The sequence below is a fragment of the Eptesicus fuscus genome, chromosome 21 (assembly GCF_027574615.1).
Source record: "Eptesicus fuscus isolate TK198812 chromosome 21, DD_ASM_mEF_20220401, whole genome shotgun sequence".
Taxonomy (NCBI): Eukaryota; Metazoa; Chordata; class Mammalia; order Chiroptera; family Vespertilionidae; genus Eptesicus; species Eptesicus fuscus.
The window spans coordinates 29,772,523-29,799,361 of record NC_072493.1 but is presented as its reverse complement, the minus strand read 5'-3'; the positions used below and the strand labels follow the sequence as shown (position 1 = coordinate 29,799,361).

The following is a 26,839-nucleotide window of genomic DNA, read 5'->3' as shown; positions in this document are numbered from 1 at the left end:
TGTGAGAGAGACAAATGGATTGGTTGCCTCCTGCCACCCTTTGGTGCACAGGCCGACACTCTTAACACTTCGTCACACTGGCCAGGGCTGAACAAATGTTTTTGTAACCTCTCCATTCCCAGAATAATCCTATGAGAGAGGCCTGGAGATTTCTGCCTCTGTGGAATGCAAAAGGAGATGGTTTAAATGACTTCGGCAGAATGACACAGAGCAGTGGCCAAAATTAGCACTATGGCTGCCTCTCTGCACAGGTCATTGCTTAGAGCTCTCTGTGGTGAGGTGTCCTGTATTCACTCTGAGGACCCCCGACAGGGCCAGGAAGCAGGATCTGAAACACTGCCACAGAAAACGCACAGCTCACTAACCCCCTGCAACCTATTTGCTGTAGAGGCCCCCCCATGAGGTTATATCAGTTCACAAGAATAAACCTCTTGAAAGGTGAAGTCTGCCTTATTTTCAGATCAGACAATGTGCAGAAATAGCCTTCATCTCTTTGAACCTAGAATCAGTCAGCTATTCGTAGGATTTCAACTTCTCTCCTTTTTAAAGCCAGGTGCCTGTCATATTTTTCAGGTTGATTATCGTAAATATGTGGCTATAAATCTGGCAACAGCACATCCTCATTATGATTCGGCTGGAAATGTTCTCAACATAGGCACATCCATTGTGGACAAGGGGAAGACAAAATATGTGATCTTTAAGATCCCTGCCACAGCACCAGGTAGGTCGTCCTGGGGATACAAGAAGCACGGACACCAGGTGGCTCTCTCTGAAGAATTCTGACTTTTGTTCATGACACAGACTCAATCTGACACTCTCCCTCCCAGATGGTCCAGATGACCATGAGCTCATTTCCCTTCTTTAGGAGAAGAGAGATGTTGCTGGGCTTCCTTTCGGACAAAGTGAATCCTTTACTATGCTAACCTTTTCTGTAGCTTACAGCTCACTTATTTATTTATTTATTTATTTATTTATTTATTTATTCATCCTTCATCCACCCATACATCCACCCATTCATCATCCACACATCCATCCATATATTTCTCATCTACCCACTTCCCTTTCTTTCCTCCCTCCCTTCCTCCCCTCCCTCCCTCCCTTCCTCCCCTCCCTCCCTCCCTTCCTCCCCTCCCTCTTTCCCTGTCATTTTTTCAGTCTTCTGACCAACTTTTGTATGTCAGGGCTGTGCCATCCACTTTCATGCCAGCCCCTGAAGCCAGGTTCCCAGGGTTGTTCAGGAAGCTCAGCCCTGCTGGGATCAACTCCAGTTCCCCACCCTGCTCTGCAGGCCTTCTGGGCCTTCTCCACTTAGCACAGGGATCCTGGAGGGAAGCCCAGGCCAATTGTGATTGCGTATTCCTGAGGGGGAGGAAGGTGGGGCTCATGGCCTTATTTTGTCCAGGACCCTCCCGGGCACCTCACCCAGGAGACCAGGCCTCCCGTGGTGGCTGGAGATAGGGCAGAACTATAAGGGTGCTTGGCTTGACCTCCTGGTTTAGGAAAACTGGTTTCCATCTGTGCTCCCTGTTGCTCCCCCTCCCCACAGTCCTGTAGGACCTCCTAAGCAAGCTACCAGGCTCTGCTGGCAGATGTGAGCAAGCTCCTGAAGTCAGAAGGTACAATGAGTATTCTTGTTAAATGGAACTCCTATTAATTAAACCAATAAAGGGATCTAGGGTCTAGCTTAGAATCCTAGAATGTCAGACCTGGGGATGGTCTAGGCATTTGAGTTTACCACCTCATATTACAGAGGACTGTGAGGCCCAGGGGATCAGGTGACATGCCCACGGTCACAGCTTACAGCAACGTCAAGCAAGCAGCTACTCTGAGCGCCTGCTCCCTGCTGGTGGCTTCCCTAGGATCACGCCCATCTCCTGCCTGCCAGGCCAGGGTGCTTTTCATTTCAGTTTGCTTTGTGCTTCATTTGTTTTGTGTAAAAAAGAACTAACCCACAACCCACAGCCTCCCTCCCACCAGCCAGCTGTTCACAATGTGCACAGGTGGCCACAAGGAAGGGAGAGACGCTTGCAGATAGCTCATTAGAAATCAGCCCCAGGCCTGGGAGGGGAGGCCTTTTGGCCAGTGGGTGACTCACGCTTGCAGAGGAATAAGAAAACTGAACAAGTACTGAGCACCTTCCGTGTTTGGGCACTGGGCGAGGTACTTGGACTACTCCATTATCTCACTTTTCTCTTCCTTCACGCTGTGAATGTTATGACCCCTAAAACATAGCAGAGGAGGTAGCCAGGCTAAGGGCTGTCTTCTTGGCTTACCCTATAACTTTGGCCATAATGATATAGATCATTCCACCAAGTCTTGGGTTCCCATCTGTAAAATGCGAATCATACAGCCTGCCTTGATGGTCACAATATATGGAAAAGCCCCTCATCACCATCGGTACTTAGTCTCTCCCAAGTGTTTCAGAATGGGCAATGGCAAGAGAAATTCATGAAACCCTCTGAAATACATGTCTGTATTAGGAAAACGTGTTTCCCCACCTTTGTGTCTCCTTCACTTTGACACTCCACTACACTCACAACACTTCGGACCCTGGCTGGGGGTGAGGGGTTCCCCATACCAAGCAGTTATTCTGTGATGCCCGCTGGTGTCCTATGATTTCACTCAATCCTAATGGGGTTGTCTACTTGATCATGACAACCCCATAGGTTAAGGGCCCAGTCCCACAAGACTGCTCCTACCCCACTTCAGATGCCAATCACAAGCAGTAGGTCCCCAGGTTATCTACAGCTTCTGTCCAACTTGGCTACAAATCAGGGGTCCCCCCTGCCGGGTTTTAATTAATTTGCTAGAGCAGCTCATAAAACTCAGGGAAACACGTTTGACATTTTATTAAAGGCCACAATAGAGTATACACATGAATATATAGATGAAGAGATGCAGAACCTTCCACTGGGAGGTTCTGGGGCTCAGGAATGCCTGTCTCATGGAGTTGGGGTGCATCGGGCTCCCAGTGTGCATGTGTTTGCCTACCTGGAAGCTCTTTGAACCCCATACTGTTGGGATTTTATAGAGGCTTTCTTAGGTAGGCATGATGGATGCCTCTCTCTCCTCTCTGGAGGATGAGGGATGGAGTTGAAAAATTCCAAGCTGTAATTATGACTTGGCCTTTCTGGTGACCAGCCCCCATTCCGGAGCCCACCCAGAGTCACCTCAAAAGGTGCTTCTCATGCTCTTATCACTTGGGAGTTTACACAGCTTTCAGGAGCCCTGGGTCATGGACGGGGTCAAAGACCAAACATTAGAACAAGAGATGTTCCTCATGCTTAGGAAACTACACAGGTTTTAGGAGCCCCGTGCCAGGGCCTGGGGGCAGACGCCAAAATATATTTTTTCTATTAACTCACAATGTCAAATGAGGGTCCTCAGCAAAATATCCAAGCATTAGCCTGGGAGCTGGCCCCTCCCCTGGGCCAGCTTAATGGAGCCTCAGGCCCAGCCCGCCTGCTGAGCCAAACTCCACGTTTCATCACGCTCCTCAGCTGATCCATATGCACATCAGAGTTTGAGAGCATTGCTCCAGAACAGGGGCTGACAAACCTTTTCTGTAAATATTTATGAGAGTCAATATTTGAGGCTTTGCAGACATGTAGTCTCTGTTGCAACTACTCAGCAATGCTGCTGTGGCTCAAAAGCAAAAGCAGCCGTGGCCCCTGCATAAAGGAGGAAGCGTGCTGTCTTTCGAATAAACCTTCATCCAAAAGCAGGTGGAGGCGGGTTAAACCCCAGGTTGTGGTTGTGGACCCCCGGCCCAGAGGTCTGACTGTGGTTCACTGTTTTCAGATTGCAGAACCAGGTCTCCGAGTGGGGTGGGCCTGTGCCCCGCATCTGCTAGGCAGCACCCCTTCACCTGCTTTACTCGCTTTGAGGGGCTCTGCTACAGGTGATGGTGCTGTGGTCTGGGCAGCCAGACCCTGCTTGGTGCCTGAGGCTTGCTTTTCTCCAGACAGGACGAAGGGGAAGAGCCCCCTGCAGCACACGGAGGTCCTCTGCTCCATCCCCTCCCGCTCCCTCCTCTCCCCGAGCTATTACCACAGCTTCGGTGTCACCGAGAACTACATCATTTTTCTCGAGCAGCCCTTCAAGTTGGATATTCTCAAGATGGCAACTGCGTACATCCGGGGAGTGAGCTGGGCTTCTTGCCTGGCTTTCCACAGGGAGGACAAGGTAAGCCCTGGCTGGGCCTGAGGACACGCAACATGAGGACGGCCAGAGCGAGGTGTCCCTGGACACTGAGACGGAGGTCAGCACGGAGGAGGTTTCTTAGGAAAGGAGGAAGTAAGCTACCGTACAGCATCCCCGGAGGCATCAGCCAACCTTCCAGAGAGTTCTGAACTTAGGGTGGTCCTTCAGAGAGGTCCCGAGTTGGGGCAAGGGTGCCGGGCCTTTATGGCCCCATATCAATAAGTCAGTAGAGAAGACTGTCCTGAAAGGGTGTGTGACCTTGGACAAGGAGCCTCATCAACCAAGGCAGTCCCCACTGACCTCAGTCCTAACCAATATCTGGGCTCCTTCAGCCTCCGCTGTCCATTGACAAGGCCTTTTCAGCACCCCTGAAGCCGCTGTGTAATGTCAGGGGAGGGGGGCCATAGATTGTTCAGACATCATAATGATAGGGTTCCACCAGACGGTACAACAGAAACGCCTTCCATGTAGGGACACCTGGGTGCACAAAGTATGTATGTGTGGATGCATGTGTGTGTGTCCATGTAGGTATGGTGTGCATATATGTCTTAACATGTGTATATGTGTATAAATGTGTGTGTCTGCATGTACATGTGTATGTATGTATTTTTTTGCTGCTGTTACTTGTGAAATATATCAAGTGATTCCATGTCATTCAAATAATATAGAAGTATAGAAACCAACCTATCAGTCCCCTTCCCACATCGTCCCTACTCCTCCCCCCAACCATTGCCCTTTCCAGAGAGAACTACCATATCTGTTTGACATCCTTCTGCTCCTCTTTCCACGCACCACACACATCTTTATGTACATATACAAACGTGTGTGTCCCCCCCACCTCTTTAAGGCCTATCCGCTCTTCTTGGGGAAGAGAGTAAGGTGTTCAAAGGAACAAAGGGCTTAGGTGCGGTCCCTCCTCTACTAAGACCTTCCAGTTATTTTCCATATTCCTTGGAATAAGATCCAAAGGCCTCACTCTTTGGCCTGTACAGCCCTTCACACCTCATCCCAACCAGTGGCTCCCTGCTCACTCCACCTCCTCCTGTATCTCAAACCAGCCACACACATTCCTGCCTCAGCACCTTTGGGTTTTCTATCCCCTGAAATATTCTTCCCCGCATGGCTTCCTCCTGAAACTGCTCTAGGTCTTAGCTCCAGCCCTCTGACCTCGAGGCCTTCCTTGGTGAACTTATCTATAAGAGACCCTTCCCCAGGCTTCTCCATCCCTGGGCCTGCTTCACTTTTCTCAGTAGCACTCATCATCCTTGACAGAGGATATATTTGATCATGGGCTGTCGACCTCACTCCAACTGAAATATCAATTGCAGGAAAGCAGGGGCTTGGTTTTATTGTGTCTCTCTAGTTCCTGAGAAATTGTCTATAAATATTTATGGAATGAATGAGTGGGGCAAGGGGGCGGCAGGGGAGCCAGTTAAATCCCCGAACACTTCTTGCGAATGGCGAAGTTAGGCCACATTGTTTACTCACAGGGTGAACCATAGGTAGTCTCTTGTGTGTATTCCATTGTTCTGTCTCTCCACGTCTCTGACTTTCTCCCAGGATGTCAATTAAAAAGGGGCTGAGCTTTTTGTCAACCTGTCTGCAGTGTTTTTCATTTATGTGTTCACTCTCTTAAAATGCAAATAAAGACTGCTTCCTTAGAGGGTGCTCATACCAAAAATAAAAAATCCTCAAACACCTGAGGAGCATCCCACTGGCAGGAGCTGCAGGGCCCTCTTTGCCTCCACCCTGAGGCCCCTGGGGATCCCCCGGCTCTGGAGGGCAGGCTGAGAGCCCTGGGAGAGCTTTGGAATATGTTTCGAAGAGAACTTTCTGAAAGACCCAGGGATTGGGATCCTAGGGCAGAAAAAGGCCTAAAGTAATTACCCCTGTACTCACTCTCCTACTGACTCCCACCACCATGCCATCAAAGCTTTCCTCCTCTGCGCCCTGCCCAACATTCAAATCTTGGTTCTGAGGAAGGTGAGAGAGAAGCAAACAAGCAGGGAGGAGGTGGTGAAAGATCAGCCCGGAGTGGTCCCTCCCTCCTTTTCAGGAGGAGGGTGATTGGGCCAGAGCTGCCAAAAGATATAACCACCACCCCCACCCCCCTACCCCGCTCCCTTTGGATTAGGCAACTGGGGCTACAGATATGGCTAATTACCACCCAGGGTGACACCGCCTCGTGACACCCAGAGTGTGTGCAGCGGCCTCATGAGCAGATACCCATGTGGGATCCTTAGCTAGAACCAGGTCACTCAGCCCTCCAGGGCAGGGGTGTTGCTGTGGCAACCGCATCCCTGTAGCAGGCTCTGTGGTGCAGGTTGGAGAGGGGACCCAAAGGGAAGGTGTGGTTTCAGAGTGTTAGGGGCTCTGGCTGTGGATGGAGCCTGGGAAGCCCTAAAGGTCTGGCACCTCGCCAGTTCTCTCCAACTCAGCCATTTCCAGGGAGCTGGCATGTTGCCGCCCACTTGGAATCACAACCAAGTGAAGGAGGGGGAAACAGTGCACCCCCCGGGGCCTCCCCCAAACACTGTCCTAGTGACACAGAAGCCCTGGCCCACAAACTTCCTCTCCGTGGGAAAGAGATAATCCCAGACATGCAGCAAGTGACAGCCCCACATACTCAGTGCTTCTGCGTGGCTGGCACTCTGGAGTGGGACACAAGGCCGGAAGGGGGAAGGAACACTCAGGGCATGAGCCAGTACATGGCAGGGCTGGGTCTTGTCCCGTACCTGATGCCACCACGCTGGGCCAGCAGAGAGGAAGCTGACCACTGGATGTGCCTCTTCTTTCAGACTTACATTCACATTGTCAACCAAAGGACTGGGAAGCCTGTGTCCACCAAGTTTTACACGGACCCTATGGTGGTCTTTCATCATGTCAACGCCTACGAAGAGGACGGCTGCCTTCTGTTTGACGTCATCGCCTATGAGGACAGCAGCCTCTACCAGTGCTTCTACTTGGCCAACCTGAAAGAAGGCTTCGAAGGGAACTCCAGAATTGTCCTTGCCCCCACCCTCAAGAGGTTCGCCGTGCCCCTCTGCATGGACAAGGTAATGGCTTGAAGGAAGGCCGTTTTATTCCTGGGAAAATGTGAGTACCAGATAGGAAGCTGAGTTGGTTGACATTGAAATCCAAAATGAGCTGTTCTTAAAGAGACAGAAAAAGGTTTTCATTATTTCCCCATAGTTAGTAGATAGTCATAGTAGAAACTAGAAAATATAGATTAAGTAAAAAGGAAAGAAATAAAGCCCTTGTAGATATATTTGTATTGCCCCCCCCCAAGTCAGTGTCTCTCCTAGTCTCTCTTTCTCTCTTTCCATAGTTAGCTAGCTATATAGACAGACACATTGATATATATATATACATATATATATATATATATATATGCACATAATTGATATATGTATACAGTATATGTATGTTATATATACTATATACATATTGATATATATATCGCAATCAAGTGGTTAAAATTATGTACAGTGTGATTTACTTTTACAAAAGGAAATCACACTGTACATACTTTTAATTGCTTTATTTATTTGTTTATTGTAAATATATTTTTTATTGATTTCAGAGAGGAAGGGAGAGGGAGAGAGAGATAGAAACATCCATGATGAGAGAGAATCATCGATCAGCTGCCTTCTGTATGCCCCACAATGGGGATTGAGCCTGAAATTCAGGCATGTGCCTTTGACCAGAATTGAACCCGGGACCCTTTAGTCCACAGGCTGACACTCTATCCACTGAGCCAAACCAGCTAGGGCTAATTGCTTTATTGAGATATAATTCACATGCCATATAATTTACCCATTTTCACCCATTTAAACTGTATAATTTAATGGCATTTAGTATATTCACAGAGTTGTACAACTACCACCACAATCAATTTTAAAACGTTTTTATTACCCACAGAAGAAATCTCATACCCCTTAATAACACCTCCCAAATCCCTCTATCCCCCTGCCCTAGGCAACCACTACTCTACTTCCTGTCTCTGAGGATGCATTTCTCCGGCATTTCATAGAAATGGATCATACAGGGGTGATTCTCTGTGACTGGCTTCTTTCACTCAGCATCATGTTTTCAAGGTTCATCTGTGTTGTAGTATGTGTCCATACATGGCTGAATGTGTACATTCTCTTTTGTGTACCTCTTTCCCCACTTATTTGTATATCTAAATATCTTTCCATGACATTAAATATTCTTTTTTTTTTAATTTCTTTATTGATTAAGGTGTCACATATTTGTCCTCATCCCCCCATTCCCATCCCACCCCTCTCCCCACGCATGCCCCAATCCCCTGTTGAACTTAACCGTTGGATAGGCTTATATGCATGCATACAGGTCCTTTGGTTGAACTCTCCCCCTCCACCCGACATTAAATATTCTTCTACAACATCGTTTTGCTATTTTCCTGACAGCCTATGGCAGGGATTCAACACCGTTTGCCTACCCAGTGCCCTGCTGTTGAATGGTACTGTTCTTGCATTAAAAATGACCACTAGATCAGATGTTAGCCTTAATTAGGGTCATGCTGCCAGAGTTCTGGACTTGGTTTGGAGGCTACAGAGGCTTCTGGCTCCAGAACTCATTGACTTCATGACTTAATTAATTTAAATGAAGCCAAATTCATTTCAATTCAATTTTGATGGCTCATATTTACTAACTGCACTCCATATGCCAGGTACTTTGCTAAGCGTTTTATTTTCCTTACCTCACTTAATGATCCAAACAACTTGTGGGAGAGGTCCTTATATTAGACTCATTTAATTGATGAAGAAGCTGAGGCTCAGAGATGGCCCAAGGCCACACAGCCCAGAATGGCAGAGCCAAGGTTGTTATCTGTACCTGCCTGTCTCTAAACCCATCCTCATGGCTGGTAAGGGGTGTAACTCCTGGAAAGAACCCCCGATGGGTCCCACTGATGCCTCTTGGGGCTCTGCAGGCCTGAGGAGTAGGGGACACTCCCACAGCACCCAGGAAAACTCTCCCACCCTCACTGCCAGGCTCCTCAGTGCCGGAGTTAGGCATCTCCCAACCAGTGAGCAGGGCCTGCCTTTAAACACCAGGTATGTTTGTTGTTCCTGTCTCTCCGGCATTTCTCCATCTGCATATCTCTGTTATGATTTATACCATATTTCCTATCACCTCTATTTAACATTTACAAGTCACATTTTTGTTTAAATCACTCACTGTTGAAAGAAAACTTATCACTACCCAATGGAAAGCCAGCCTTGCTTGCTGCAAATAGCAGGTAATCATGAGCATAAAAAAATGGAAATAAAGCAGAGGTCTTACACTCTAGCCAGACGTTGTTGCTTGCCAAGACTTAATGTCTTTGTTAATAAGAAAGTTCTAAAATGTATTACCTGTTAAAGACTTAGTGGCACCTAACTGGGACTTGCTCCTTGACCTGTCAGAAAGCTTGGAAGAGAAAAAGGAATTAGCTTCCCCCCCACCCCCGGGGCTACTGAATGAACTGGCTGTGTCCCACATAATCTTCACATGAGCCACCACCCTCTGTGCCCCTTGCTCTGGGCAGGGCCTCAGTGCAGGGCCTCAAACCGAAGCTCCTGGTTCCAGGAAGCAATGGGGGGGTGTCACAAAGCTCACAGGTGGCAAATCACGAGGCCCAGCCCCCATCTCATGTCGACCTCAGTCCAGGGAAAGACAGAGAGGAAAGACTCCCTCCCACTGCCCACACACCACAGTATTTTATAACCTTTTATCACGCTCGAAAATGATTTGCTTCCTTGGAACCAAGCTAAGAAGTTTAGCATGTGTATTTTTAAAAGGCGCCGAGTGAGCCATCTGCTGCTTTGAAACTTGCAAAGAAGAGTGAGTCTGGGAAGGGTAGCTCTGGCCACGCTTTGTAATTGCTATTTATTGTCCCTTAAAAAAATGTCTTCTTGCTTCACTTTCAAGTCGCCCCGCCTGCATATTGTGATCTGGAAATCAAGCAGGAGCACGTGGCCTCTATGCCCAGATCCAGCAGCTCTGATTTCATCCCATCCAAAGGCTTATTAGGGAAGAACTGCAGGCGATGCCACTCTTTCTCTAATGCCCTTCAGTCTGGGGCCTTTGCACATCCCTGTCCCTCTGCCTGCAACCCCATTCTCTTCCCATCAGATCTCCACTCCAGTCCTGGCTGCAGGTCGGACTTACCTGGGGGCTCTGAGACCACATCAGCTCCTGCTGGGCCTTACCCCAGACGCTCCAGGAGTGGGGTCCAGGGGTGGGCATGGTCTCAGAGCCCTCAGTGGATTCTAATTCGCATCCGGGAAGCAAATTCCTGGTCATCCTGCAGGTGTCAGGGTCCTTACTCCCCTCAGATGAGTTTGTACACTCTAATGGCACCTGCAGCTCTTTGTAATGAACTTGTTCAGTCACCTCTTCCTGTTGAAGCTCCAAGAGGGCCAGGACTCTGTTTTGTCAGCAGTTTATCCCCTGCACCCATTACAGCTTCTGGCATTCAGAGAGTTCTCATTAAGCTCTTAAATATTTTTGAATGAATGAATGAATGAATGAATGAATGAATGAATGAATACATGAATCAAGGTCTCCAAAAGAGCACAAGGTCTACCTTTAGCACTTGGAACATTTCCCAAGTGGATAGTGTTTGCCTTGTAGAGTGAGAATGGTGAAGTATATTCAGAAGTCTGGGACCTCCTAGCTGCCCCAGATTCTCTTGTGTTTGGGCCAGCTGGGGTCAAAGGAAGGAGAGGCCTGTTTATGTAGAGTGGCGTGGGGATTGTGGAAGGCAGGGCTGGGCCGGGAGGGGCGTGGGCGTGTGCAGACAGTCCCTGCAGGTGCCCTGCCCTTGTCCTACAGGTGGATTCGTAAACACTGACTTCCCTCCTGACAGCCATCCACACATAGGGGTCATCACAGGCAGGGGGTGGGAGGAGGGTAGGTATCTTGGACCTAGAAAGGGTGGCTCAGTTGGTTTGGTTTTTGTTTTTTCTCCAAATGCAAAAATGACCCAATATTATAAGACAGCCACCACGAGAGTTCACTGTGTGCCAGGCCCTGGGTTAAGATGACTTTTCTGCTCTTAGACCTCAGCAAGAGGGGACCCTGCTCTGGCCTTGGCACTTTGGGGGCCCTGATCTGGCCTTTCTCCAGCAGTTTCCCTTCTCCCCAGGGTGAGGAGTTAAAGGGCTATGGAGTTATGCCCACCCAGAGGGACCCTCCCCTACCCTAACCATGAACTGGCTACCCTGGATCCCTGAATTTCCTGCCCAAATAGCCCCAGCCTGCTTACAGCACCTGCTCCAGTCCTCCTCAGGCCCACGCGGTGGCCAGGGCTGGCTGCTGGCTTGGTTGTGCTGGCTGGGGCATCCATGCAGTGGGAAGAAAAGGGGCAGGGGCAGAGAACCCAGGCCTAGAAGCTGGCCCTCGTTCCGCTACCCTATTCCAGCTTCGGACACCAGGAGTTCCTAGAATTCTAAATTCACACTCGGGACCAGCACCATGCAATGGAACCTGCTACAATGAAGGAACACTTATCTGTCCACCCAACGTAGTAACCACTAGCCACTAGCCACATGTGCTACTGAAATGTGGCCAGTGCAGCTGAGAAACTGGATTTTAAATTTTATTTAATTTCAATTAAACATTAAAATTTAAATAGCCGCATGTGGCTAGTTATTGCCGTTTTGGACAGCATCGGTCCACAACATTGTGAAGGTCTGTGTGCCAAGGCAGAGGAGAAAACGGCCTTTTACTTAACCATTTGCTATGTGCATATCTGGGGTTGGTGGGCCTCATTCTCATTGGGGTCCTGCAGTTTTAGGGGTGGTTACATGCTTTGCATGCCTCTCACCTCATCTTTATGACAGCCCTCTGAGTGATGCATTATCCCGTGACTACAGATGAGAGCCACCTGCCCGACATTGCAGAATTATCAGTGGGATTTGAATGCATGTCTGCCTGGCTCCCAGTTACTAATTATGATAGGTCTGGCCCTGGACCAGGTGTTTTCATAACCATTATTTAACTTAATCCTAGCCATTATCCTCAGACGCAGGTCAAAAGAACCCGTCCAAAAGTTACGAATGGTCCCCCCGTTTTACAAACGAGGAAGCGAAGCGAGGAAGCGGGCTCAGGGAGGCTGAGAAAGTTCACAGAGAAAGAGTGAACCCAGGGCTGCTGAACTCCGAAGTCAGTGTTTCTGGGAATTACTGAGATGACTTCTTCTCCCCTTGAATTTAGGGATTTCAAAGTAAGCTCGCAGAATTTTGTTGAATTCTGGCTGGAAAGCCATTTCTTCCCAAAGCTGAGCATGTTGGCCACTGAAAGCAGCCGAGTCATGTTCATTACTGCTGTGTGTGGAAAAATTCAGTTTATCCCTCAACCAGTCTGACCAGTTTCAGGCTGGAGTTATAAGACGGCTCTGCAGATTGACTCCCTAAGAATCAAGCCCAGGACATGCACAAGAGGCCTGTTGCTGTCATGTGACTAGCAAGTCACCAGGAGGGGCCTCCCACCAATTTGTTGTGCATCACAGGTGGAGGCATTCAGAGCTTTTGTTTATAAGAAACCGTAGATGTGCTGGGTGCTAAGTGACTTTTTAATGCACTTTATCGCATTTCATTCTTACAACCACTTGGCAAAGCATGTTTTGCCCCTTGACAGTTAAAGGGAAAGCTTACTGAGTCATGCATTCACTCATTTATTCAGAAGTTACTCCCTGGGAGCTATGTGCCATGCACTGAACAAAATCTGGTCCCTGTCTTCATAGGGAAAGAGCATAAAAGAAGGAAGCAGCTCCGTAAGGAGATAATTGCAGGTTGGGGCACACACCTCAGAGACACTGCAGATTGAGTTGTCGGGGAAGGGATGTTGAGTTGAGACCTGCAGGATGGGAACGGGCCAGCCTCCGGGCCTTTGCACTTGCTTTGTCCTCTGCCTGCAGTGCTCTTGCTTCTGAGTAGAAGAATCGCCAGGTGAAGGTCTGGGCTCAGGCTCTGCTTCTCTCTGTGTGACCTTGGACAAGCCACTTTCCTTCTCTGGGCCTCAGTTTAGTCTTCTGTAAATTGAGGGATTGAACTAAAAATATCTTGAAGGGCCCCTGCAATTTAATAGCTAGGATGCAGTAAATTTTCTCTCCTTCTCAGCCAAAAGCAGCTATTGTTCAAATAGGTTTGTTTTCATTATAAAAGCCCATTTTGGAAAATTTGGAGAGTAGAGAAAAGTTTAAATGAAAAGTCAACCATAACAATAATTTTCCCCAGTAAACTCTGTGAAGACAGGGGTTTCTCATTCTCTCCCAGTGGTAATGGCAGTAATGTAGTAGTAGGAGTAATCTATACAAATAAAAGCCTAGGTCCGTGGTCGGCAAACCGCGGCTCGCGAGCCACATGCGGCTCTTTGGCCCCTTGAGTGTGGCTCTTCAACAAAATACCACGGCCTGGGCGAGTCTATTTTGAAGAAGTGGCGTTAGAAGAAGTTTAAGTTTAAAAAATTTGGCTCTCAAAAGAAGTTTCAATCGTTGTACTGTTGGTGTTTGGCTCTGTTGACTAATGAGTTTGCCGACCACTGGCCTAGGTGGTCGTCACACCATCACAGTTCGTCACCAGGGTGGGCGGTGCTTGATGCTGTGTGCAGGGCTCTGGGGCGGGTCCTGGCCGCTGCTCCACACGGCTTCTGCCGGGGGTCCCATGGCCCCATGCCCGCCGCGGAGACGGGACTCCCGGCTCTGGCCTACCTCTTTGGGGCAATCCATGGAGGAGCCCCAGATGGATGGGTGGGGCCTACCTCTTGGGGCTATCGATTGCGGAGCTCCTGCACTGTGAGCGGGTATAGGCCGGCTGGGGGACGCCCCCGCCGAGTGCATGAATTTTGTGTACTGGGCCACTAGTATTGGTAATAATACAACAGTCATATCATCAACAGCAGCTAATTATCTAGCACTTTCTGCCAACCAGGCTCTCTTTAAATTATTTGCATGGATTATTTAATCTGCACAATAATTCGAAGACACATATACCATTCCTACAATGCATATACTACACTTCATTATACAGGTGAAAACAATGAATTTCAGAGATACTAAGTAACTTACTCAAGGTCCCATAACTAGTATGTGGAGAAACAGGGAGTGGTAAATGCTCAATAAATATTCAATCAATTGCGTTAAATCCCTCTCCTGGGTTACAATGATGGCAGTAAGGCACTGAACAGAGCGAAGTCTGATTGAAACCTGAGACCAAGGAATGTCCTTGATAGATATCTTTCTCCCGAGTAAATTTTATTGCATGTTTATTTTATTTTCAGCAGTAATACATTTTCACAGGAGAATATACCAAAGATATAGATAAGCATAGAAAAAGAAATTAAGGTCTTCATACTGCCACTGCCTGCTATATTGTTAATATTTGGTATATTTCTCCCCAGGCTCTTTTCAATGTAATTACTTTAGCTGGCTGAGGTCAGACTGCGTATGCAATTTACTCTGCTGCTCTTTTCACTCAGTATTCTATCATGAGCATTTCCCATGTTATTATGAACTCTTTATAAACAATCTTTTAATGACTGATGCAGCCTTTTACAGGTGAATCATCCAGTGTTTAAAAAGTACATTAATTTCACCTGTGAGGGATAATGTGGTCCACCGTAGAAAAAAAGAGCCACGGTTTTAGTGGCCCCTGCCCTACCACCTACCAGCTATCCGATCTTGGAGGAGTCACTTACAATCGCCAATCCGCATTTTTAACTGAGAATACCACTTACGTCATAGCTGCTTCCTGTGAGTAATGTGAGGACACAGCAAGATGACATACACAGAAGCATTTTTTTAAAAAAATGTACACAGTAAAACAAATGTTTCCTCTGGGTAACAAGTTTTCATTTTTGTTGGAAAATTGATTCTTTCAGAATGCGGAAGTGGGCTCCAATTTAATCAAACTGACATCTACGACAGCAAGAGCCCTGAAGGAAAAAGATGACCAAGTCTACTGCCAACCAGAGTTGCTCTGTGAAGGTAAACTACACCCTCTATCCCTGTGTTTAGGGAAGAGCAGAATTTCATGAAGCCCCGCAGGCCTCTTTGGGTAATACCTCCTTCTGATTCTGAGATGCTAGGCACAGACAAGAGACAAAGAGGAAGGCTCTTTGGGATGCCCCAGTGCAAAGCATTTGGGGACAGTTGTCTTTCATATGTCCTCAAACCCCACCCAGGAAGGCACTGGGTGGTCACTGGACCTGGTGACTTTCATGGCTGCCCCCCCACAAATGCTGTGCTGTACTGAATGGGGACTAACAGGCACAGCGCGTTTGGATCCCTACCTCTACACATTCACAATACCCCACATAAACAGGTGCTGTCAGCATGTCACAGAGGAGCCAACCAGGCCTCAGAAAGGTTGAGCTATACACACAACGTAAACCCCTTGAATAGAAGTCACACCCACTAGAGCAGGGCTCCTCCACCTGGCACTCCTGATACCCGGGGCTGGTCATTCTTTGTGGTGGGGCCATCCTGGGCATTGTAGGATGTTGAGCCGCATCCCAAGCCTTGACCTACCAGATGCCAGTAGGACCCCCACCCTGAACTGGAACAAGCAGAAACATGCCCGGACATTGCCAGTGTCCATGGGAGGGGGAGGGGGGGACACCATGGCCCTGATTGAGAACCTCTGCCCTGGAATATAACAAGTCCATGGGGTGGGGACCACGCTTTTGTGCTCAGTGTTATCACCGTGTGACAAAAGTCTGGGTCTGAGCTCAACGCTTGAGTTCGTAGTGAACGGGCTTGCCCAGGATACTTCAGGCGTGGCAAGGCGTGGCTCCCCAGGTGGCTGCCCATGCCAGGTCCAGGCTCTGGAAGGGTGCCGGCCTGGGGACTCTCCTAGGTTGACCTCAGATTTGACCACTAACAATCAGTTCTGTAAATAGTGTCCCATGGATCCAACAACCAGTTCTGTGCGGCACCCCAGACTCTTAGAGTCTTTAAAAGTGAAAATACAGATCTCATTTTCTAATTCTTTAAAAAATATATTTTAAATCCTCACCCAAAAAGTGAGGATATTTTCTTCCCCATTGATTTTTAGAGAGAGTATAAGGGAAGGGTGAGGGAGGCAGAGAGAAAGGGAGTATATATATAGAGAGAAAAACAGTGATGTGAGACACATTGATTGGTTGCCTCCCACTCATGCCCCAACCATGGCCAGTATTGAACCAACTGCCCTTGACCGGGAATTGAACCCATGACCCTTCCATCCGCAGGCTAACACTCTAACCATTGAGCAAACTGGCCAGGGCCATTTCTAATTCTTTTTTAAAAAATATATTTTTATTGATTTCAGAGAAAGGGAGAGGGAAAAAGAGATAGAAACATCAATGATGAGAGAGTATCATTGATCAGCTGCCTCCACCATGCCCCCCACTGGGGATTAAGCCTGCAACCCGGACACGTGCCCTTGACCAGAATCGAACCCAGGACCCTTCAGTCTGCAGTCTGACACTCTACCCACGGACCCAAACCAGCTAGGGCCCATTTCTAATTCTTAAGGCATCAACTTCCATTTCCTCTCGTCCACCATGTGGTGTGGGAGATGGAGACTTAAAACATTAACAGTTCTTTTGTTTCTGAGAATTCCTGTTTATTATAGCAACTATGGGTAATACTGAAAAGTATGACAATAAATAAATCCCTCATAATCCCTCCACCCGAGATAACCCTTGGAAATACCCATCCAGTCTTCTCTCTTGTGTATGGACTGCTTGACGGATACCAGGCCCTCTTCTAGGAGCTGCTCAGCTGTTCTCTCCTTTCATCCCAGCACTTCATCCTGTTGTCATCCACATTCAATGAGTTCACACACGAGGGGCTGAGCTCAGGGTAGTGAGAGTCCGAGAGATGTAGCCGTTACTATTAGAACAACTCCAGCAGGCGAGTGTTGGCACGTCCTCTTTTCCTTTTAGAACTGAGGACACCAAAGCTGAGGACAACATGGTAACAGGCAGAAAAGCCAGGATCAGCACCCAGGTTTCTCTGACTCAAAGACCCTTAACCTCTGCATTTATACTTTTAGGAATGTGTACTATACTATATCTTCTAGAATGTTCTGAAATGGCTTCTCCTTAAAAAATGTGGCTTTAGTAGCCATGCAGAATTTACTGGGATGAGTCAGACTTTACTTAACCAAGTACCTATGGTTGGCCATTTACAGTGTGGGGAAATGGAGTCCCAGATCAGGATTGAGGGGCCCAGGAGCATCATAGGAAGTCTCAGGCTTACTTTAGGGCTGACTATGGGCATATATATATATATATATATATATATATATATATATATATATATATATATATATATATATATATGTGTGTGTGTGTGTGTGTGTGTGTGTGTGTGTGTGTATGTGTGTGTATATATACTAGAGGCCCGGTTCACAAAATTTGTGCACGGGGGCGGGGCGGGGCGGGGGAGTGTCCCTCAGCCCAGTCTGCACCCTCTCAATCTGGGACCCCTTGAGGGATGTCTGACCGCCTGTTTAGGTCCACTGGGATCGGACCTAATCGGGTGGTTAGACATCCCTCTCACAATCCAGGACTGCTGGCTCCCAACTGCTCGCCTGCCTCTGCCTGATTGCCCCTAACCGCTTCTGCCTGCCAGCCTGATCACCCCCTAACCACTCCATTGCCAGCCTGATCAATGCCTAACTGCTCCCGGGCCGGCCCGATTGCCCCTAACTGCCCTCCCCTGCAGGCCTGGTCCCCGCACAACTGCCCTCCCCTGCAGGCCTGGGTCCCCCCCAACTGTCATCCCTGCAGGCCTGGTTCCCCTCCCCCCCGCAACTTCCCTCTCCTGCAGGCCTGGGTCCACCCCAACTGTCCTCCCCTGCAGGTCTGGTCCCCCCAACTGCCCTTCTCTGCAGGCCTGGGTCACCCCAACTGCCCTCCTTTGCTGGCCTCGTCTCCCCCAACTGCCCTCCTCTGCCAACCTGGTCACCTCCAACTGCCCTCCCCTGCCAGCCATCTTGTGGTGGCCATCTTGTGTCCACATGGGGGCAGCCATCTTTGACCACATGGGGGCAGCCATCTTGTGTCTTGGAATGATGGTCAATCTGCATATTACTCTTTTATTAGATAGGATATATATACTAGAGGCCCAGTGCATGAAAATTCATGCACTGGGGGGGGGAGTCCCTCAGCCTGGCCTGTACCCTCTCACAATCTTGGACCCCTTGGGTAGGGTCCCTAGGCTTGGCCTGAGATCAGGGCCTATTGGGGCTTTCCTTCCCCAGGCTCCAGGCAGCTGGCCCCACCCCCGCCGCTGCCACTGCTTGCCATCTGTGCAGTGCTGCCTCCCATCCCCTGTCACCAGTGGCCTCCCTCTGCAGGTGACAGGCTGGGATGCAATGGCTTGGCTGGCCTGGGCCTCCCTCTTTCTTTGCTGGGGGGCGGGGCCAGCCCTGTGAGGGGCCATCTGCCTACCTGATTGCCCCTAACCGCTGGTCTGCCTACCTGATTACCCCTAACCACTCTGCCTGCCTGCCTGATTGCCCTAACAGCTTGCTTGGGGGCAGGGCCAGCCCTTCGAGGGGCTGTCTGCCTACCTGATCTCCCCTAACCGCTTTCCTGCCTACCTGATCACCCCTAACCGCTGGTCTGCCTACCTGATCACCCCTAACCCCTCTGCTTGCCTGCCTGATTGCCCCTTACTGCTTGCTTGGGGGCAGGGCCAGCACTGACTTCCGGTTGGTCAGCCTCCGGTCGTTACTGGTCATTATGACCCAGGGTTCTTATATATTAGGATTTTTATTGATTTCAGAGAGGAAGATAGAGGGAGAGAGAGATAGAAACATCAATGATGAGAGAGTATCATTGATCGGCTGCTTCCTGCATGCCCCCTATTGGGGATCAAGCCTGCAACCCAGGCATATGCCCTGACGGGGAATTGAACCGTGACCTCCTGGTTACATAGGTTGATGCTCAATCACTGAGCCACACCAGCTGGGATTTGGGCATCTTTTTCCGATTTAAGTGTGTGGGAAGTCCCTCTACCTCGTGTTCATCATGACCTGTCTCTTGGAAGTTTCATGGTTATTCACCTGTAAGATTATACATCTTCCCACCTCAGGAATACATTTCCCTTTACTCTCAGTGAGCCTGAGAAGCATTTATGCCTTGGTCCTTCTCAGGAGGCATTTCTGTGGCAGCTGTGCCCATGCCTGCTTCCTCTTTTCTTGGACATCATATTTTCATCAGCAGTTGGCTCCAACTACCTGGCATATTTCATCAGAGGGGGACTTTCATTTTTGTATTCAGCCTTAGAAATTTAATTTGCCACAACAGGCATATATCAATATACATTTACATGGACAACATTTTAAGGTTTTTTGTTAAATTATAAAAGCAATAAGTACAATGAAAATTTCACAAAATGAGAAACTTAGTGTACAATATGAAACATAAACTATAAGGAAGTTATCACCCCAGCAATGCTTCTAAACTTTTCTCTTTATTTTTTAGCATAGTGGATATAATTCTATAATCAGCCTCTTACACTTAATCTTATGATATGGACACTTTCCCATGTTATTAAAATTATTTGTAGATATTATTTTAACATAAGGTTCTTATATGAATTCGACAGATTTATTTAATTATTCCCCATTGACACTTCTTTACATAGATTCAGAAGTTTCTTTTCACACCCACACACACGTGTGTGCACACATGAGTACTTTTTAAAGAGCTTTAAAAATTGCAGTGGCTTCTGATTTTAATCATGCAATTATTTTGATTTCTATCTTGGATAATTAAAGATTTTTATATACTTAAGTACCTTGCTCCTGAACCTTCTACTAGAGCCAGGATAATTATCAGAGGTTCCTTTCCCCTGCCTGGTGACTACCATGATCCAATCCAGGGCCTGAATGGAGTTCAGGGATGCTGGCCTGGGAGATGTTTTTGTGGAGAGGGTGTTCAGCCCTGAACAAAGGGCGATGCTCCCAGCCCTCAGGATGGGCCTTTGTCAGCTGTGTCATTCTTTCTAGGCTTAGAACTGCCTCAGATCAATTACGCTCACAACGGGAAGCCATATCGGTATGTCTATGCTTTTGAAGTTCAAAGGACTCCCATCCCAAACAAGGTACTGATTCCTGGGCGATCACCGCTTGCAACAGTCCTGTCTGTCTACAAAGCTGAGTTCTCAGGTTCTCAGACTGGGTGACCTTGATTAGAAAATGGAGGGCAAGAGGGAGGTCCCCTGGGGGACAGGAGGTAGGTCAGAGAGTAAGATGAGTTTGGAACCAAATACATTTGAAGCAACAATGAGCCCAGGGAGGGAGCCGTACCTAGTGGGCTGAAGCTCAGGAAAGAGGCCATGGCTGGAGTTTATCCATTGATTTCTTTATTCCAGACGTGTTTTTTGAATGCCAACTATGTGCTACAAGGTAGTAGGCAATGAGGATAAGGAAGTATACAGGGTCTCTCAAGCAGGGAGGGTATAGCTGAAACTTGAAAGATTCAGTTGTGGTGTTTTTTTTTTTCAAACTGCTATTTGTGGAACACTTGCTATATCCCAGGGAATAGGCTAAGTGCTGTACAAATACCACTTTTATCTTCATTTTTAAACAATAAAATGGGAAGTCTTTGACAAAAATGTACGTGTAGAAAAGTACACACTAAGAAAATTAAGTTTTCCACACACATGTACACCCCCCCCCCCCAGTCACTCCCCACTAACCCCATACCCTAAAGGAAACTGGCCTCTTGGTGATTAAGAGAAGTCCAGTAATCTGTACTTTAAAACAACAAAAGAATTGTATTATACTTTATTTTATTTTTAAAAAAATTTTTTTATTGATTTTTAGAGAGAGAGGAAAAGTTGAGGGGGAGAGAGAGAGAAAGAAACATTGATCGGCTGCCTCCTGCAAGTCCCCACTGGGGATCAAGCCCACAGCCCGAGCATGTGCCCTGACTGGGAATTGAACTAGTAACCTTTCAGTGCCGGGGGTGATGCCCAACTAACTGAGCCACACCAGCCAGGGCTGTATTATACTTTAAAATGTTTGCATTGGAGCCCTGGCCCATTTGGCTCAGTGGATAGCGTGTTGGCCAGTGGACTCAAGGGTCCCAGGTTCCATTCTGGTCAAGGGCACATGCCCGGGTTGCTGACTGGATCCCCAGTAGGGGGCGTGCAGGAGGCAGCCAATCAATGATTCTCTCTCATCACTGATGTTTCTATCTCTCTCTTCCTCTCCCTTCCTCTCTAAAATCAATAAAATGTTTGCATTTGGATATGTTAGTTTATTTAACTATAGAAAAATTGCAATGTGATACCAAACACCAGCTAAATTCAGGATTTTTGTTTTGAAAAGAATTCAGTGTGTAGTGTCAGCTATGTGGTGGCAAGAGGATCTTTGCTTCAAGTTGGAGGAGGAAGCTCATTGCTTTCATGACTCCAAGATGTCGTTTTGGAGTCTACATTGGAGGGGCTTAATCCTCTTTCTCTGTGGGCCTCCCATGCTTTCTTTCTCTGTGCGATAAGCATGCTTTCCAACAAGTCATCCCCATGTTTTCCTCTTTGGATGTGCAGATAGTAAAATATGACATTCTCACAAAGTCGTTCTTAAGATGGGGAGAGGAGCACTGCTGGCCATCGGAATCCGTGTTTGTGTCCACGCCAGATGCCAAAGAGGAGGATGACGGTAAGACTCTGAGAAGGGAAACCTGTCCGCTGTACTCTGCTTGTGATCACATCCTCAGACAGAGACATCACTTGGGGACAGCGGCCCCGCCTACATCACACAGCTGGGGGAGTCGTGCTTTGAAACCCCAAGTCTGTATGAATCTAAAACTGTAGGGTTAGGGAGTCCTCAAGACCACCCATACCTCTGGCATCAACTACGGGTTTTGTGGTCCCCAAGACCACCCTTGGTTTCAGTAGCAGGAATCACAGAACACACTGAAAACTGTTATTCTCATGGTTATGGTTTATCTCAGCGAAAGGATGCAGGTTGAAAGAGAAGAGGTATGTGGGGCCACGTCCAAGAGAGTTCCATGCGTGGAGCTTCAGTTGTTCTCTCCGGGAAAGTCATGGATGCCACCTTCTCCCAACAATACCCGTGGAGTATCACCGACCAGGGACACTCCCCGGAGCCTTGGTGTCAGAGCCTGTGGGGAGGTGGGGGTGGGGGTGAGGAGGGTGGGGGGCCTTGGCCACGTAACTGTGGTTGACTTTTAGTCTTCAGCCCCTCTGGAGGTCAAGCTGACTTCTGGCTTAAAGCTCCCATCTAAGTCCCTTTGTGAGGGTAGGTTATCTGGTTGGCCCCAGGTTAGCAGTCACCTCCTAGCATTGAATTATTTGCTACACAAAAACCCACTTCCCAGTGAGCAGCACCACACTTTCCCAGAGTGTAGAATCTTGGTTTTAAAATTCACTTTCATGGCAGGGTCAGAGTTCTTCATTATCTAAGCATGTTAACGTTTTGGGGAGGAGCACCTAGAAATGTGTGTTTGAGGCCCACCTTGCTTTTCTGGATTTCCACATGACAGATGGTCCTTTCCCTCCTTGATTCTGACTTTGACCCAGAAATGCCCTGCCTACACCCATGAGGGTGCTAAGGAGGGTAACAAAGAACCCTGGGTGGGGCTGCCCCATGGAGCCTGCCAGCTGTTTCCCTCAGGTGAGAAGGGAGGGGTTTTCTACCTACTGATCATGCACGGCATGGCGCTAGGCTGGGGATCCCGTGTCACTGTCATCTCCGAGGTTGGGGGTTGTGGGTACCACCTCCGGCTGAGGCCGGCCCTCCACTGGGCTATGAGAGTGTGTTCCATGCATTTTCTCCATGGGCAGGAAGTAGCATTGTCTTCATTTCACCAAAGGAGAGGCCAAGAGAATGAAGTAACTTGCCCACGGTCACACGCCCAGTGCCTGTAGAGATAGGATTTGAGAGCAAGCCAATCTGACTTCAATCATGCTCAGCCACTCTGAAACCTGGGAGGCCCTGGGACGAAGCACGAATGCTTGCTGGAAGTTTATGTGCATTATTTCTAACCCTCTGTTCCTTGTTCCTTGAGAGTGAGTGCTTAGAATGTTCCCATTGTACAGAGGGGGAAGCTGAGGCTGCCTTGAGGTGAATTGGGCTCATTCAAATGCCATTTGAGTGTAACTATTCTGAATTTAGCCAAGGGACGCATATTAGCCTAAATGCAGCATCGAAACCAATTCTCTATAGTCAGTTTCTAAATAGTAGGGAAATAGCCATTCTGCAGCACATGCAGTAATTTACAAAGTGCTTTTATAATTCATCATGCAAGAGATCCTCTTAGCAAGCCTGTGAGGGTAGAGGCATTATCCCACTCTGCAAATGAAGAGACTGAGGTTCAGAGAGGTAAAAGGACTGGCCTAGCCAGGGCTGGAAGCAGGTCTCCTGAGTCCTAGTTCCCTGATCTTTCTCTTCTGCTCACACAGAATATAAAATTCACTTTCCTTCTGTTTTGATAGATACTGACACTCATAGAGGACGGGGAGGCATAGCTGAGAAGCTCGTCCCTCCAGCTGGAGGAGATTCAAGGCTGCACTTTTACAAAGTGTCTCTTTTTGTTTCCCCAAAGGAATTATCTTATCGGCCGTTGTCTCTTCTGATCCCCAAAAGCTGCCTTTTCTGCTTATTCTGGATGCCAAAAGTTTTGCAGAACTAGCTCGCGCATATGTTGATGTGGACATGCACCTGGATCTCCACGGGTTATTCATCCCGGACACAGACTGGGACCCAAGGAAGCAGGCCCCTCCCCAGGAAGTCCAGGACAGGGCTTCAGACTGCCCCGTGGCCTCGCAGACAGGACAGGCGTGAGCGGCCCCGTGGGTAGGCTCCCAGGGACACAGGTGTGATCCCCCTCTGAGTGAAGGGCAGGTCCTTCCTTTCATTTGGTGTTTATTCTTTCGGTGTTTGCTTTGAGACAAAGGTTTGGAGGTAAAGCTTATCAGTATCTGTCTTTCATTTCATTTTGGCCATAAAAACGGTGTTTGAGCATTGATCAAATATTTATTGATAGCTCTAGCACTTTTAAGAAAACCCCTTTCCATCCTAGCCAGTTTGGCTCAGTAGATAGAGCGTCGGCCTTTGGACTGAAGGGTCCCAGGTTCAATTCCAGTCAAGGGCACATACCTCGGTTGCAGATTCCTCCTTGGCCCAGGCCCTGGTCGGTGTGTGCAGGAGGCAACCAATCGATGTGTTTCTCTCACATTGATATTTCTCTCTGTCTTTCCCTCTTTCTTCCATTCTCTCTAAAAATCAATGGAAAAATATCCTTGGGTGAGGATTTAAAAAGAAGAAGAAAAGAAAAGAAAAGAAGAGAAAAGAAGAGAAGAGAAAAGAAGAGAAGAGAAAAGAAAAACTCCTTTCCTATAAAGACCATGACCTTGAATCAGTAATTATGTTGTCATGTATTCATCGCTCTTAGAATGACAGAGAAGAGAGAGATAAACATTTATCTTTACTTCTTCGTCCGCCCCCTTCTCTCCCTTTCCTCCCTCTGTTCTTTCCAGTGGACTAGATTGTACGCCTGGGAGTTCTAGCCTTCTCACCATGCCCTGTTAGTAAATTATGTGGCCAGGAAGGCATGTTGCTTTGTGGTCATTCCATGCAAGGCATGGCATAATATAAAATAATAAAAACTTTAAAGTCTCTTCAGACCTTATTTTATTTTTACATGGCTTCTTTCCTCTGAAGTTCTTCTAAGGCAATAAAATACAGTGGCAGGGCTAGATGGTTGGTAGCAAGCTTGATGGCTCATTGCACAGCCAAAGCTTCAACAGATGGGTGTGGGAATCGCCTTTTACAGGAGGTGGTTAAGGGTCTGGACACTGACCCGACTGGCCATGGCTAAGGGGCCAAGATCTAGGACTGAGTCCCAGGCCAGGGCTGGCTTGAGGAGCACTTGCCTGATGCTGAGAACCAGGGCAGCAAGCCACGCCCGTGTGTACAGGAAAGAAGGTTCTCCAAGGTGAATGTGCTGTTAGGACAGACCAGGCATTTGGGGCAGAGGTGGAAGGAACGTGGTGGTGGGGATGTAGGAAAGTAGGAGCAAGCCGAGCACGGTCCCATGTGAATACTGGGAGCCCCAGGGACGTGCCTGGTGCCTGGTGCTTGGTTTAGAGAACCAAAGGCAGGCCTGATAGTTCCCAGATGCCTACGGTAGCGGGTCAGGGAGGCCTGGGATTCCACCCTTAGTATTGCACCTGCCTACTCCTGAGTCTAGATTTCATTCAGTCACCAGAGGGGATTCATGACATGTCGCAAGGATGGGATGGAATCTCCCATGACAGTGCATGAATACTTCCAAAGGGGGAGGGCGGCAGACGATCTTGGCTTTTGCCCTGCAGCTACCCTGAAGCCATACTTAGTTTCTACTCAAATGTAGGCACCATCAGGTCAGGGACATTTTTTTAATTTAAACTTTTATTGGAATAATTATAGATTCATGTTCAGTTTTAAGAAATGATAACAGGAGATTCTACATGAACTTGAAAGTTTCCCCCAATGGTAACATTTTAGTTCAATATCACAACCAGACTATTGAGATAGACCAATCCACAGATATTATTTGGATTTTCCCAGTTTTACCTGGGGGGGGGGGGGGCAGGGCGGGGTGTATGTGTATAGTTCTATACAATTTTATCACATGTATAAGTTCCTGCATCCAGGACTACAGTCAAGATACTGAATAGTACATTGACACAAGGATGTCTCAGGTTGCTTTTCTATCACCACACCTACCTCTCTCCCACCACCACCTCCCATACCTCACCCCTGGCAACCACCATTTCTAAAATTTTATCATTTGAAAATGTTATGTAAATGGAAAAATGGAATCCCCCAATATTGACCTTTGGGGATTAGCTGTTCTCACACAGCAGAATTCCTTGAAGATTCATCCAATCTGTTCCCTCGTTGGGTATGTTTTACTCACTACTTTATCCTCAGCATCTAGAATACTGCAGGCAGGTTCAGGTTCTCAATAAATATCTGTTGGATGAATGAATGAATTCCCTCAACAAACAGATTCAACTCGATAATGTACCAACAAGAAATGGATATTTATTTTACCGAGGATCTCCTGGGAAGATGAGGAAGACAGTTCACATGGACCCCAACGACAACACACAAAATTCCCATGCAGGTTCCTGCCATCGCTCTTCCCCTATTGGCCCCTCAAAAACCTCTTCTGTCCTCCCAGAATTTCCATTTCATGCAAAGCTTACAGATCTCATTAAAAAGCCCGGACTCTAAAGATGACAGAATGAAGACCATCCCATCTTCCTCAGACTCTCCCCCCAGAGGTCTCGGCACCTCCAGTCTTGACAGGGCACATCAGGAAATGCCATCTGTGGTGGCCGAAGAAAAGGGTGACTGAGGTCTGCATTCAGGTGGCAGGAGTGGAAAAGGGTTGTGACAGTGATAGTCACTCGCCTACTCGTTATTCTACTTTAAGTATTTGAGAAGAGGGTGGGATGAAAAAATGCTTCCCCACCTCCATTCTACTCAATTCCCATTGCCAAACAGCACCCAGACCTAATCATGAAAAAGGGTGCAGTTCTGCGGGGAAGAAAAATATGTCCATGGTGGTTTGTTTACCTTAAGATGAGAGGTGAAATACCAGACTGATGAGG

The 26,839-nt window shown here is 47.9% G+C and overlaps 1 protein-coding gene across 1 annotated transcript in view; it reads left to right on the top strand.

Annotated features, from left to right (window-relative positions):
• The window catches only part of BCO1 (beta-carotene oxygenase 1), a 37,498-nt gene extending 13,326 nt beyond the window's left edge, over nt 1-24,172 (top strand). The window contains exons 5-11 of the mRNA XM_054710299.1: nt 574-725; nt 3,969-4,185; nt 7,002-7,259; nt 15,091-15,196; nt 20,217-20,311; nt 21,761-21,872; nt 23,782-24,172. Coding sequence (XP_054566274.1) covers nt 574-725; nt 3,969-4,185; nt 7,002-7,259; nt 15,091-15,196; nt 20,217-20,311; nt 21,761-21,872; nt 23,782-24,020 — 1,179 coding nt within the window. The 3' untranslated portion in view covers nt 24,021-24,172. The remainder of the gene's footprint in view (nt 1-573; nt 726-3,968; nt 4,186-7,001; nt 7,260-15,090; nt 15,197-20,216; nt 20,312-21,760; nt 21,873-23,781) is intronic.
• The last annotated feature ends 2,667 nt before the right edge of the window (nt 24,173-26,839 follow it).